This window comes from Aythya ferina (assembly GCF_964211825.1).
Source record: "Aythya ferina genome assembly, chromosome: 19".
Classification (NCBI taxonomy): Eukaryota; Metazoa; Chordata; class Aves; order Anseriformes; family Anatidae; genus Aythya; species Aythya ferina.
The window spans coordinates 6624982-6638751 of NC_140309.1; the positions used below are offsets into that span (position 1 = coordinate 6624982).

At 54.3% G+C, this 13770-nt stretch overlaps 2 protein-coding genes and 1 long non-coding RNA gene across 19 annotated transcripts in view; 2 read left to right on the forward strand and 1 right to left on the reverse strand.

Moving 5' to 3' along the window:
- Positions 1-318: 318 nt before the first annotated feature.
- Positions 319-7036, forward strand: RAD51D (RAD51 paralog D). 3 transcript variants are annotated; one of them, XM_084493087.1, is made up of 11 exons: positions 319-367; positions 685-799; positions 948-1009; positions 1153-1271; positions 1984-2065; positions 2501-2635; positions 3069-3164; positions 3280-3370; positions 4270-4340; positions 5242-5409; positions 6068-7036. In XM_084493087.1, the coding sequence occupies exons 2-11, from the start codon at positions 718-720 to the stop codon at positions 6149-6151; spliced, it is 990 nt and encodes a 329-aa protein (XP_084349213.1). In that variant the 5' UTR covers positions 319-367; positions 685-717; the 3' UTR covers positions 6152-7036. The 3 variants fall into 3 exon arrangements, with proteins under 3 accessions (XP_084349213.1, XP_084349214.1, XP_084349215.1); XM_084493088.1 differs by lacking the exon at positions 319-367 and adding an exon at positions 376-389; XM_084493089.1 differs by lacking the exon at positions 319-367 and adding an exon at positions 414-522.
- LOC311421334 lies at positions 6529-9028 on the reverse strand. Of its 2 annotated transcripts, none has more exons than XR_014684812.1 (2): positions 8754-8957; positions 6529-7209 (listed from the first exon to the last, which is right to left on the reverse strand). It is a non-coding gene; the product is annotated as an uncharacterized lncRNA (long non-coding RNA). The 2 variants fall into 2 exon arrangements; XR_014684813.1 differs by having other exon boundaries at positions 6690-7497; positions 8754-9028.
- The window catches only part of RFFL (ring finger and FYVE like domain containing E3 ubiquitin protein ligase), a 32754-nt gene continuing 26521 nt past the window's right edge, over positions 7538-13770 (forward strand). For 2 of the 14 annotated variants that reach the window (XM_084493073.1, XM_084493083.1), the window contains exon 1: positions 8151-8244. Coding sequence is in view for 2 of the 14 variants with exons in the window: in XM_084493066.1 (XP_084349192.1) it covers positions 7553-7709 (157 nt within the window). In the remaining 12 variants the exon portion in view is untranslated. Of the gene's footprint in view, positions 7710-8150; positions 8297-8782; positions 9020-9071; positions 9281-10393; positions 10514-11403; positions 11537-13770 lie in introns of those variants that run through there. The other 12 variants (XM_084493074.1, XM_084493084.1, XM_084493066.1 and 9 more) reach the window with 11 other exon arrangements.

The window sequence follows — 13770 nt, forward strand, 5'->3', positions numbered from 1 at the left end:
CTCCTTTGATAAAAGGGACAAAAACCCTGCTTGGGGGCACGGGGAGCTCTGTAAGGCTTCACTACCCCCCCCCCCCCAACCCCTCATTTCCCGAGTGTTTTGGCTAATTTCTATTTTCCCACTTTAAAATTTATCAATTTACCTGCACCCCCAACCGCTAACACAGCCACCACCCCCATCACCCCCATCACCCCCACCAGCTGCCCCCAGAGCACCCCTAGGTGCCAGCAGCCAGGGGGGAGAGGGGAGAAGGCTCCAGGGACCCCCCCCACGCGAGACCCCTCGCCCACGGCTGCCGCTAGGGGGGGGTGCGGGGCCGGGCCCGGCCCTTCCGCAGGAACAGGAAGGGACCGTGGGGAGCTGGGGGGTCCGTGGGGAGCTGGGGGGCCGTGGGGTGCCGGGGGGGGGGGTCGGTGTGGGGCTGGGGCACAGCCCTTGGGGTCCCTGGGGGTCCCTCCCCGGAGGGAGGCAGGAGCAGGGCTCGGCGTGCGCTGCGTGGGTGAGGCTGCCAGCCTCAGCCTGGTAGGGTTTGGGGGCTGCCTGGTGGTAAATTAGGGGATAAATGGAGCCCCCCCATCGCCCACAGCGTGGGATGGGGTCTCGGTGGTGTCTGGCCACGCCGTGGGGAGGCTGCGGGGTCCCACGGGAGGCTGGTGCCTGACCCACGCTCCGTGTGCTCCACAGGGCTCCGCTCCCTGTCCTGGGGGGGTCAGGGACATGGTGGTCCTGCGAGCCGGCCTCTGCCCCGGCCTCACCGAGGAGATGATCCAGGTCCTCCGGGCAAACGGCATCAGGACGGGTAAAATGGGGGGCATCGGGGTGGGGAACATCAGCCCCGGCGCTTCCCGGGGGGGCACCGTGCTCTGTCCCCACGCGGGGGCTGCCTGCTGTGGTTTTGGGCTGCCTGGGCTTGGCCCCCAGCTCCTCGTCCCTCCTGCTGTTTGCAGTGGTGGACTTTGTGTCGTCAGACCTGGAGGATGTCTCCCAGAAGTGCTCCCTGTCCTACAAGGTAACGGGGTGCCCCCCACGTCCCGGCTCAGAGCTCAGCTCCCTGCTTGGGTGGGCTTTCTTTTTTGGGGGGGGAGCCCACAGCGAGCATCAGTGTCCCCGAATTTCCCCGGTCCCTTCTAGTGGTGTCTCTCCCCCCTCCAGGCGCTGGTTGCGGTGAGACGAGTGCTGCTGGCCCAGTTCTCGGCCTTCCCTGCCAACGGGGCAGATCTCTACGAGGAGCTCAAGAGCTCCACGGCCATCCTGCCCACCGGGAGCCCCAGGTGAGGACAGCACCGGGGGAAAGGCTGTGGCCACCCTGCTTGTGGGGTGGTGGTGGTGCCCTGAGCAGGCTCAGCGGTGTCCGAACCATCCTGAGCAGCTGCCACCTGGCTCAGGCTTTGAGAGGAGAGAGGAGATTTTTGGTCCTGTGGCTGCAAAGTCAGCTGGTTTCTGTCCCTGGAGGGAACGATGCTGGTGTTGTCCTTGCAAGAGCCCGCACGTGTATGGGGAAATGTTTGCACATCTCACTTTTAGGCTGGGTAACACACTGCCTTCAGCCTTTCAAGCCTTTGCCTTGAGGGCTCCAGGGAAGAGGGCTGTGGATCTGGGAGGGCTTTGGAGTCGTGAAGCCCAAGATTGGGCATGGGAATGAGTTGCTCTCTATTCCCTGTGCTTATTTCTCTCCTTCCCCAGTCTCCTTGCTGGGCTGTAGCAGGGAGGATGCAGAGAAAGCCCTGGGTGTTCAGACACGGCTCTCAGCCCTGCAGTTCCCTTCCAGCCCAGGACAGTCCCCTTGCCCCCCCCTCACTACAGATCTGCTGCAGCCTTTTGTGGAGAGAGACGGGGGTAGGAGGGAAGGAGCAGAGCCCGAAGTGTGCGTCTGCGTTTGGGAAGGGGGCTGTAGGGACGGGTGTCTGGGTGCTGCTGCTTCCCACATCCCAGCCTTTGTGGCCGGGGGCGCGTTGGTGGTCCCACTTTGTGTTGCACCCACAGCCTGGACCAGCTGCTGGACTCGGGGCTGTACACGGGGGAGGTGACGGAGCTGATGGGTGCACCGGGCAGCGGGAAGACGCAGGTGAGTGGGATGGAGGAGAGAAAAGTGGCAGTGGGGGGGACATGTTGCCTTCAGGCATGCAAAACATGGCCTGCCCCAAACCGAGAGCCTTTGGACTTCTCAAAGAGGGGAGACTTCCTTCACAGCTTGGCAGTCTCGGTGGCTCTCAGGCCGAGGCCATCAGAGGGATTTTGTCACTGGCAATTGTTGCTCTTGTCATTTTTCCTTGGGTGTGAGGAAAAATGAAGTGCTGGGTGAAACAGGCGTTGCTCAGGCACTGGTTGCATCTCCAGTGGTCTCCGGCCTTTCCCAGAGCACAAGGCAGCCCCAGCAGGAGGTTGGGACCAAGTTTCTGGCCGTCCCTGGTGGCTCTGGGGCTGCCACCAAGGTCGGGGGACCCTGAGGGCTCCCCTTGTCCTTTGGGGGTTTGCTGCTGCCACATCCCTGCCTCTCCAGGTGTGCCTCAGCATCGCGGCCAGTGTGTCCCTCGGCCTCAAGCAGCACGTCCTGTTCCTGGACTCCACGGGGGGGTTCACTGCCTCCCGCCTCTACCAGATGCTTCAGGCCCAGGCAGAGGATGAGGAAGAGCAGGCAAGTTCTGTGGAGCCCGTCCCGCTGCTCCTCCACCACTTGTGCTAAAACTGCCTTGGCTTTCGCCTGCCGACAGCCCCAGAGGTGGCTCAGCTGTCGTCTGTATCCCCATGGGCTCTTCTGGGTTCAAACTCTTCCTCCTGGGGCCACTTTGTTTTTTCTTGGGGAGAAGGGGAGAGCTCGCTGCAGTCACTCATGCTCTTGCTCCTTGAGGTTGCTCTGCTTTGCTTCTTCCATCAGCACAAGGAGGACAACGTTTATGGGTGGGATAAATGGGGAAGAAATTAGTGTCTGTGTCTCTGTGGCGTGGTATAAAAGCATCTGGGAGCAACCAGGGTGGGAGGGACACAGCCCTGTTGTGCCGGGGAGCCCCTGGTGCCTGCAGGCAGCTGTGCAGGTCCTGGGGGCTGTCGGTGACACTGCCTTGCCACAGCTGGAGGCTCTGCAGCGGATCCAGGTGGCCCGCGTGTTCGACGTCTATGAAATGCTGAGCGCCCTGCAGGAGGTGCGGGACCGCCTCTCCCAGCAGGTAGGAGCCTGGCTCCAGGTCCCTCTCCTCACCCTGTCCTGGGGACATCCTCCCTGCAGCTTTGGGACTTTGAAAAATACTGCTCGGCACTGCACGGGGTGCTTTCTTCCTGCAGGCAGTGAGCTGCACGGGACCTTTGAAGACGGTGCTGATCGACTCGGTCTCGGCCGTGATCCACCCGCTGCTGGGCGGCAGGCAGTCAGAGGGTGAGACACGTCGCTGGGGCACGAGGCTGATGGCAAAACACTGTGGGTGCAAGGCTCTTCCAGAGGAGCCTCGTCCTCCTGCGCGTGCTGTGCCTGGGGCTGGGGCTGGGGCAGGACTGATGGGAGCGTGGCTGCTCCTGGCTTGTCCTTTGCACCTGGATAAAAGGGGAAGCTGTTTATAGCATTATTTGCAGCATTATTTGCAAAACTTCAAGCTAGCTGTGGCCATGCAGGCTCATGCCAGGGGTCTGAAACCTTGCTGGGAGACAAGGGATGCACCGAGCTGTTTGCTTAACGAGTAAAACCTCTGCTTGTGGTGTCATTGTAGTAGCTAGCATAGTTTGTAAAGCTTCCCATAGGCTCTTTTTGCCATGGAGGCTCAAAGATCAGGAGTTGAGGGGCTTTCTGCTGGCTGAGATGCTGAGGAGGCCCTCAGACACCTTCCAGAGCATCTCACACCTGGATAGCAGCCGGTGCTATCGCAGCAGTTCCCCTCGCAGCCATGGAAAATGAAGCTGTGAGCTGGAAAGAGGGGTCCTGTGCCTGCTAAATCAGCCTGGCTGAGTTTGGAGCTCCTGGTGCTTTCGTAGGGGTTTTTGGCCTTAGGGCTTCCAAGGTGGAAGACAAAAGAGTGGGACGGCTCAGGGTTTGGCCTGTCCATGCCAAATCCATTTGCCTGGGCTCCCAGCAGAGGTCCCTGGGTCGTGCTGGTGTACAGCAGGGATCTGTGGGTGCAAAGGGTACAGCGGGGTGCTGGAAATGGGGTGAAGGTGTCCATCAGCACTGTAGCCAGGGCTCCCACAGGTCTAGGTGTCACCTGCCTTCAGGGTGCACCGTGGGGGCTGTTCCCTGTGTTTTGGTTGGAACCCCCAGCAGCCCCGTGCCTTGTCCTCCTCCAGGCTTGGCCGTCATGATGCAGCTGGCCAGGGAGCTGAAGATGCTGGCCAAGGAGTTCAGCCTTGCGGTGGTGGTGAGTGTTGCTGCGCCTTGACCTTCATGTGCTGCGGCAAGGAGCCCAGGAGAGATTTTGGAGCACTTGTGAGGGGTGACCCCATTCCCAGCCGAGCAGGAGGCTGTCACTCAGTGCTCGGAGTGCTCTGCTCCCCCATGTAGCAGCCTGCAGATATCTTGTTCCAGCAAGTGTGGAGCAAGGACAGGGCTGGTTTGCTGCCTGCTTTTCTTGCTGTCCTCAGCCAGCAAGTCATTCACTTGATTGAGCAAGGTAGTGTTAAGTACAGGCAGACCAAAAGGCTGTTTGTATTTATTTTTGATTACGCACCATTGATTTAAGAGGCTGGCTAGCTTCTTAAGTAACCTCGTGCTTAGTTTCCATGGAGGAATTGCAGGGCACTGCATTGCACAGAGCTGGGGGCTGGGAAGGGCCTTGCTGTGTTCTTCCCCCAGCTCTTGGCCAAGCAATTGCGTTTGCTTTGATGCTCCCAGGCAGGTTGCAGTGACCACAAATAATGGGTTTGATTTGGAAAAGCCACAACAGAAAGTGGTGGTGTGCTGAACCTGGCATGGGAAAGCATTGAGACAGTCCTGCCCTTTGCTCTGATTAGCAACCAGGGAGGACAAAATGTCTTCAGGGACACTTGGAAGTTCCAAACTAGACTTCTGGGTGGCTTCAGCACCAGGAGCTGCTCCAGCTTGCAGATAGGAGTGAACTCGTGACTGAGTATGTATCTGGTGCAGTTGCACGAGCTGTTTTTCAAGGGGATGGCACGGTCATGCTAAGGAGGAGAGCACAGGAAGGAGAAGAAAGAAACTTCACACAAGTAGCAGCTTGGCCATCATCTCCTGGCGATCTCTGGTGTTCCACTGAGTGGCACCACTTTTCCTTGGGCATGATGAGTGTGTCTGTGCGGCAGGTGACTAACCAGGTGACAAGGGACAGCAGCACCGGCCTGTTGAAGCCAGCCCTCGGCCGCTCCTGGAGCTTCGTGCCCAGCACCCGGGTGCTGCTGGAGAGCAAAGGAGCCCCCTGGGAGGAGGCCACCACGCGGCGCAGCGCTTCCTTGGCAAAGTCACCACGGCAGGTAAGGCTCCTGCCCGGCCAGCACCTCTGCGATGGAGAAGTGACTCGGACCTGGCCTCAGAGCAGAGGGAGGCTCCTTATGGGGTAGGGCAGGATCATGCCCCACGAGGGGACCCAGTGCAATGGGAGAGGAACAGATGCAGCCAGGCTGCGTGCTACAGAAGAAAAGAGCACCTGCTCCCCGCAGCCTGAGCTCGTATTTATAGGCAAGTTAAATGAGAGGCACTGCTTGCAATCTAGGTCACCTTGTTCCTCGTGCTCATCTCACTCTCGAGATGCTGCGGAACCAGCTCGGACACCTGCAGAGGTGACCCTGGCCTGATCCTGCCTACACATGGGGCAGCGCTGCCTCAGCCCCCTGGCTCTGAGCCCTCTCTGCCTCCTGATCCAAACGGCTTTGGATGCGGTGGTGTGCTGGGCAGCGACACGCATCCAGGATGTGCTGAACGAGAGTAATAACAGTACATCTGGGGACATCTTTCTTTACTAAATTGCATCCTCTATTTGTGTTCAGCAGACCCAGTTAAAATGAGGGCAGAAAAGTCCTCAAGGGGATGGATCAGGGGATTTTGGCTCTGGGGTAGGTGACGGAGTGATGTGCAGGCTTGTCCTTTGTCCCAGCACGGTGAGGTTAAGCTCCTCTCTGTTTCTCCTTGCAGCCAACAGGGATGCAGGTGGAGCTGGATATTGGAAACAGTGACGTGCAGGAGCCGAGCCCAGCAACACCCACAGAGGGGCTCTGATGTGGGCGGAAAAGCAAATGTCATGGTCCAGGAGAGCTACAAAAAAAACATACAAATGTTGAATGTTTTACATTCAGCCCATCTGAGTCCTGCAGCCCCAGGAAGGACCAACACCAAGCAGCTCCTGTTCTTCTGCACCTGGGAGAAAATGTGCGTGGGGTTCTCTGGAGACCTTGCTCAGCACATACAGGCTGCAGTGGCTGGGCCCTGTGGGCAGCACGGCAAACGGGTCACCTCCTCTGCAGGTTTTGTCTGCAGCCAGCAGAGCTGCCCTGTCCTCAGCTGCTGGCTTGGGACCAGCTGGCATGTCCCTGTGCAGACCTGTGGCTTGTCACAGCGGCTTCATTGCTCCCATCACTTGCTGTCCTCTGGTCCTGGAGCTGTCCTCTTCCTCAGGCAGCCCACGGTGGCCTTGGTTGGGAAATTAAAAAAGGCATTGCATGCTGCTGTGGCATTCAAGAGCTGGAAATCAGTTAATGGTAACTTCTGTTAAACTTTAAATTTCTGATTAGTCCCTAGAAAGAGTGGGGTGGGAAGGGCTGTTGCTGAGCAGGGATTGTTCGGGTGCTTGATCTGACCCCACAGCAACAGCAGGTCCCTGAAGGAACCATCAGTGTTTCTGGGGCATTGCTGTACTGCTCAGTTCGTGCTGTAGGCAACCTCCTGGGGCTTGTGCAGTGCTGGGGAGGAGATGAGAGGCCGGGATGGAGCATGGCCTCTCCTCTTGACTCCAAATTTCTAGGTCCTCATCCTCTTTATGCTCAAGAGGGGTATAGGAAACCTTCAGTAAGTGAGCTGAGTTACGGCTTTGAGGCTGCTGATGCAGGTTGTGATGGCTGGGACTCGGCAGGGCATCCTGATTAAACTAATGGCAGTGAAAATAGATGTATTTTGAAGCCATTTACTTGCGTTTCTGGGATTCCCAGGCTTGGAAGACGAGTGGGGCTGGTTATGCAGCTGGGCTGGCAGGGGTGGGGAGCGGTGTGTTTTTCCTGTCTGTGGGAGGCTTGTGCTGGTCCTTACAAGCAGAAAACCCGTCCCGTTACATCCCTTGAAGCCTGGAACAAACATGCAAACATTTCAGCTGTAACCTCGGTGCTACAATTTTCTCTCTCTGCCCGAGGTCCCTCTTCTGCAGGGAGAGCAAACTGCTTGCAGGGGAGGAAAAGCCAAACAAACAAACATCTTCGGTTTCACCTAAACCCAGAGGGGTTTTCCCTCTGCCTCCTTCCCCGAACTCGCAGGAGGTGGTGGAGGCGAAGGGCTCGCCTCACACCCTGCGTCAGCCTCGGCCTGGAGCCAGGCGCGCGCCCGGTCGGCGTCTTCGGGGGCCACAGCTCCGGTTCCTGGGAAGTGACAGCAGAAACTCGGTCACGGTCATGGGACGGTGATTCAAAGGGGATGGTGATCCGGAGGGGACGGGGGAAGGCGGCAAAGCATCTGGGCTGCGCTCCTCTGGAGGTTTTGGGCACAGCTGTGACCCCGGGAGGATTTTCTCCCCTTGGCACTCGGCTGGAGGCAGCTGCAGGAGCGCCGTGCCCGCCTGGGGAAGGACGGGGTAGGTCGGGGGGGTGGTGGGGTGCGGGCTGTGTGTGCGAGGGGACAGTGAGGCCCTGAATATCTGGCTGTGAGCGTTGGTTATCACCCGGTTGGGGACCCTGATAGCGGGCGGGTGGAGGTTGTTACAGCGATCAGGTACCAACCCTGGAAAACCTCGTGCTGATTTGCCTTAAATTTCCACAGCAAAGTAGAAAATCATTGAACCCTTAAGGAGTTAGACCGCTCGGGCAGCGCGGTTCAAAGCAAGCCACAACCTATCCAAACCCACCCTTAAAAAAAAAAAAATAATAACAAAAAACGCCAGGTGCCGGGCCGGGGTCTCGAACCCGGGTCCTTGCGGACGGCGCTGCCCCCCCCTCAGCCTCCTGAGGGCGCCAGCGGAGCCTCGGGGCCGGCCGCGTTATGGCGGCCGCGGCGGAGGGGGGGTGTGGGGGGCAGTTGCCATAGCGCCGCCGCCGCCGCCTCACGGAGCGCAGGGCCCGGGGCGGAGCCGCGGCCTGGCCCGGCCCAGAGCTCGCGGCGGGACGGGGCAGGTGAGGAGGCGGCTGAGGGCCGGAGGGAAGCCGGGGGGTGCTGCCCTGACGGGTGAGGGGGGTCCGGGGGGAGCTGCTGAGGGTCGGGGGCTGAGGGGGAGGCTGCGGGGGAGGAGGCGTCTGGCGGCGCCGCGCTGCTGTGTCCGACCCCAGAGGGGGCTGTGAGGGTTTCATGTGGGAGCTGAGCGGCTGTGGGGGGGGGGTAAGCGCCGAGCTTTCCTGCAGCGATTTGTGGAAAAATGTGGTCCCCTCCGCGTGTGGTGGCGGTGGGGGAGCTGGCTGGGCGCGGTGGAAGCGCACCTGGGGGGATGGCTCCGTGCTGGGGACGCGTTGTCCTCCTGAGGGGAGCCCTGCCTCGCCTGGGTGCCAGCAGCAGGGCGAGAGCTGTGCGAGGTGCCTCAGGAGGAGCTCGGAAAATAAAAGCAGCCGCTCAGAACAGCCCGTTCCCGTAAGCCGGTCAAGGTGCTTCCTGCCCAGCGCGTTGACGTATCGCCCGCTCGGTTCCTTACCAGCAGCGTCCATCTGATTGTGGGTTAATAAACACAAGTCCTTGGCGGCCTGAGCCTTTACGGGTCAGGGGCTTGGCCAAACAGCTGGGGATGAAGGCGCTGGATGGGACAGCGGGGTGATGAACGAGCTGTTGTGCTGGAGTCTCGTGTTTTCAGACACGGCGAGGGCAGCCAGGCTTGCCTGGGTGCCGTAGGGACGAGTGTAACGTTAACGCGCCGGTAGGGATGTTCTGGCTCTGTGCTTCTTTGCTTGAGATATACCCGAGGTAATGTTTAACGTCCTGAGGCGTAAAAATGTTTTGTTTGGGTGTTTTGTTTGAGCTCTTTATGTCGCCTTCTCCTCTCTGACACAACGCATCTTCCGTGGGAGGCCTCGGACCCTGCTTCTGGGGAGCTGTCTGGGAGCAGAGGAGGGACCGAGGGCAGGTTTCTCTGCTTGCTGACCCCACGGTGGTACCGGTGGAGAGCTTGCTGGATTTGCAAAATGCTTTTTTAGTTCTCTGTTTCAATTGGATGGGAAATGACAGGTGCAGTGCAAGTTGGCATTCTTAATAACATAGCAGGCGGTATTTTTAAAAAAATTGAAGGTTATATTTCAAGATAAGTAATGATTAAGGCATATATGCGGTGGCATGGAACAAAACCAAATTCAGTATTTACACCTTGTCATCATTTCCACTGCTACCTTGTTTATCCAGACCTGAGAGGAAGAATGCCAAGCTGTTAGCTTAAAATATACTTTTTTTTGTGATTTCTAGATCTTCGCGTTTACCTACCACTGCTCCATCAAATACTGTTGTCTCTTTAATGTTTTCTGTATTCATAGTGGTGGGGAGGAATAACTTGTACTCAATCTTAGGAACCTTTGCTTCTGTAAACATAATTACTGTCAGAAGAACAATTGGGTCTAATGAAACAAAACGATTGACTTCGGCTATTGTTGTGTTTTCTATTATGGGTAATTCTCTTTGCTTGTGTGAATCCTGTTGCAGAGAGTTACCCAGCTGTAGTGCTCTGTGGTTTCCTTGTCCCCTCAGCTGGTAGCAATTGGACTTTAATTAAAAGCTGATTGCCATGACATTGGTGTTCATGGATAACTGCTTAATTGCTCAAGTTTTCAGTTGACTTGGAATAGCTTTAAAGTCATAATTTAAATACTGTATTTAAGCGCAGGGTAGTAAAAATAGGCTGTGAGGTTTAGGCTTTCTCATTGGGAGGTACATGGAACTGGGCTTTTAGGATTTAAAATAAGAGAGAATGCAATATTCTGCAGTCAGCATACAAAGCAATGAAATAGATAAACTGTTTTTTTTGAGGTTGGTGGTCACTAGCTGAATTTGTACTTATAACCAGAATCTGTCTTCGTTTCTCCAGGCCTTCATTTTTGGATTTATTGTGGTTGATTTCAGTATGACTTTTTTTTTTTTTTTTTAAATGGTATATAAATGTGTAGTTCTCACTTGTGCATGTTCGTGCCACGGTCTGTTTATAAGAAATTACAGAGACTGTAAACTCTTCAGTCAGGCTGGAGTGTGATTCGTGTTGAATCTACAGTGCTATATATAGAAGGGTTATTAAAACTTGCGCTTTAGACTTTGAACCAGCTTTTGCGTGGTGGAAGGGCATAAGCAGATTTTCACACAGTTGTCTGCTGCGTCTTGTTGTGCCTGCTTGCCGCCCGCTGGCTCACCTGGAGCTGTGCTGCGGGCAGCCTGTCCGTCTGATCCAGCACCCAGCTTCATGTCCTCGCCTCCAGCCGGGTAAAATGCTGCCCTCGTCCAGCGCGTGTTGGCTTCCCTGTAACATGTGGAGGAAAAAAATATGTTTAGACCAGTTTAGGTTAGCTTTCAGTCTCTTAGAGCTCATTTTCAAATGCATATAGAGTATCTCAGTGCCTGTTTTCCAAAGCCTTTGACCAGTCCTGAGGAATACAGAGCCTGATCCAAAGATGAGAAGTTAGGAAGACCTGTGCCTTTGAACCAGCTGCTTAGTGCTTAGGAGTGAAAGGGAAGGGAGGGACGAATAAAATAGTTTGCTGGAAGAAGGCTTGTGAGATGCAAATAGCTGTGTGTGTGCCACCCTTGTTTGGGTGCAGCTGGTATGAACTGCTCCTGACCCGGGGCAGAGGATCTGTGCTGGTGGGTGGTAGTGAGCATGAGGGAACTTGGCACTTCTCTGTGGTCAGAGCTCTGGCTACAAGCACAGCCTGACTTTAAATTTCTGCATATTGCTAGCAGCCTGGTGGGGACTGTTTGCTTGATCTAACACCACAGGGAAGCGTTACAGCTGATGCTGCAGTAAGGTCTGTGCTGTGGGATGACTTTGATGCTCGCCTCCTTGCATATCATGCTCTCCGCTTTGCCGTGTTTGTCTGGTGCAAATGTTTATCCAGCAAATGTTTTACCCCTCCTCTGATCACCTGTTTCCATTGCAAAACCCCAGCCCATCCCCTGCTCCCCGATATTCCTTCCAGTCATTAGCCTTGATAGCGCCTATCAGTATCTCCGGTATCGTGCTTGTTTTCCTTCGCTTCCCGGGGACGGTCATTGCAAGAAGCCAGAAATGAGTACTTTGAACCTGCACCAGCTGGCGTTCAGGGAGCACAGAACGCTGCAGGATGAATAAATGAAGTCTCCGTTTCACAGGTGGGGAGAGCCAGAGTGGGAGAATCGCAGCACCACCGAGTCGATGTCAGAAGCAGAACTTGTCTGCACGCCAGGTTTTCTAACCAGATGGTACATGCCTCTGAAGTCGGTTATTCAGTCTTCAGAGAACATTGCAAGGTTGAAAAATTACATTTTTCTTTAAGAAATGGAGTATGACTTTCAGATCAGTAATTCATATTTTTTTTATTAGCTTTTCCCCTCTTTCTCAGCCAGTTTCCTCAGAGCTGAGAGCTTATTCTCGCTTCTGAAAACCCTTCTTGGATTCTTTAATTTATGTTCCCGTGAGGTGCTTTCTTTAAAAAGAATTGTTCCTTTCAGAGACACTGTTTATTCTTCTCAGGATCTGTAAAATCTATGGGGTTTTCACTTTAATTGCCCTGGAGGTTTTCACTTCTGTCTAAAATTTTAGTTAGGCTTCTTTCTCTAACAGACCTGCCCTCTGGCTGCTCTGCCAAATAATGCCAGAATACGAAATCTCACGTTGTATTTCCATGTAGAAAGAAATATTAATATTGGCATTTTTTTCTTGACACCTTCTTTTATATTCAGAGGGTTGTGGGATATGCTTAAAAGAATGTTTGTAAGCACTTTGTTTTGAATCTTTAGCCTCTAGACTGATGTTAAGTGAGATTTTTAAACAGGTGAATTTAAAATGCTCTCCTTGGGGAGTGGCTTGTGCAGTAACCTCTACTGCAGAAGCCAGCTTCCTTGGGCGTTATATATTCTATATATACCCCTGGATAATTTGAGATTGCAGTGTCACAAAGGTCGTTGCTGAATCAATGCCACTTACTGTGTCCATGAGTTTATATTGGTTTGGCTTGGTCCCCAGATGACTCACAAACCGTAATTTGCATCCTGGGGAAGTCCGGCCTAAAACTGGTGTGTCACCACTGCCCGCTGATGTCAGAGCACCTTGCTCAGAAGGCAGTCACTGGTGACTTGCACATTTCGCTCACCCTGCTGCTCTGGGGAGCTGGCAGAGCCCCTCAGACGAGCAACTTCTGGAAATTTGTGCAGGAGGATGTGTGGGGTTGCGGCAGGCATTGATGGTTTTGTTCCAGGACTGTGTTGAGGCTGCTGAGGACTGCTGCGGTGACACGGACGTGCTGAGCAGCAGTGCTGTTAGGATGGGCGGGCTGGTGCTCAATGCAATAACCACGGTGGGGATGGAGCCACGCTGGGCAGTGCTGCTGTGTCGTGGTGAATCCCTTCTCTATAGGATTGCCTTACAGTTTGTGCTATACTTCTCTTAAATTGGGGCTTTTATTCATCTGATGGAGTAGTTTTCTTTCTAGGTCCTTGTATATGACCACTCAGTGGACATGCAAGCCTTTAGTATCCAGAACAGGTTTTTAAGATGGCGAACTAACCATTAAAAAAAGAGAAATGGTTCCTCTGTTTAGAAAAAATAATTTTTCCTTTTGAATCCTCGAACTTCTTCCTACATATGCCTAGTGCTCTGAGCTAGCAGCAGAGACGGATGAGATGTCAGGCTTGATAGATGGTTGGAGCTGTTTTTTGGTGGTTAAACAATAATGAAACTGTTATATGGTTGCAGGGAAACACTGCTCTCTGTGTGTGGACTTCGTCCCGGAGAAAGTTTCAATTGTTCCCAGGAAGGGCTATTTCTAAAATGCAGCTTCTGTGGCTGGTCACACAGCTGTCTAAATTACTGGCTGTCTTGAGGCCATTGCACAAGCATTACAAAATAGTTTGGAAACAGTTTATTTTTCAGATTCCAAATCAAGTGTAGATCTCTAAGTCCCTTTTGAGTGTATAATCAAAAAAAGTTGAAATTGAAGCCGGTGTTTACAGAGGCTGATTTATGCTCTGGGAGCTCCGAGTGCAGGTTTCTTCCCAGCAGAGGCTGGTACGTGCGTAATTCATGCCTTCTGTCTCTCAGCTTGAAAATCTTATCAGTGGTCGCATGCAATCATGCCTTTCCATGTGGGGTTAGTCAAATCTAGCAGCTCGTCGTGCGTCTGCCTGTGCGCGGGGCTCCCAGGTAAGATGAGTAAGATCCTCTCTTCTTCAGAAAAGGAGCGAGGAGGAGTTGATGCAGGCATCTGATGAAAATAAACTCAGAAACCTCAGCCTTCTTGTTCTCTCTTTTCCTGTCGTCGTTTCTTCTGCTTGCTTCTCTGAGTCGAGGGGAGATCGCAGGCTGATTTCTGCAATGGAAATAGCTGAAGCAAGAATGTCGTTCCGAGGGAAGTAAGAAATTCCTGAAAAGAATTAAAATGTTGTTTAGCTTGCTGCTGGAGTCTCAGAAGCAAATTGCAGTGCCTACGAAATGTGCATAGGGAATGCAGTTGGAATTCAAAGCGCCAGTAAATGACTACTTGTGC

What these genes read in the sequence shown, in the direction of transcription:
- RAD51D (XM_084493087.1), top strand. Translation starts at nt 718, where the DNA reads ATGGTGGTCCTGCGAGCCGGCCTCTGCCCCGGCCTCACCGAGGAGATG. An exon ending in CGGGCAGCGGGAAGACGCAG is followed by an intron (nt 2,066 to 2,500) that starts GTGAGTGGGATG and finishes CTGCCTCTCCAG; the next exon opens with GTGTGCCTCAGCATCGCGGC. An exon ending in GGGACCGCCTCTCCCAGCAG is followed by an intron (nt 3,165 to 3,279) that starts GTAGGAGCCTGG and finishes TTCTTCCTGCAG; the next exon opens with GCAGTGAGCTGCACGGGACC.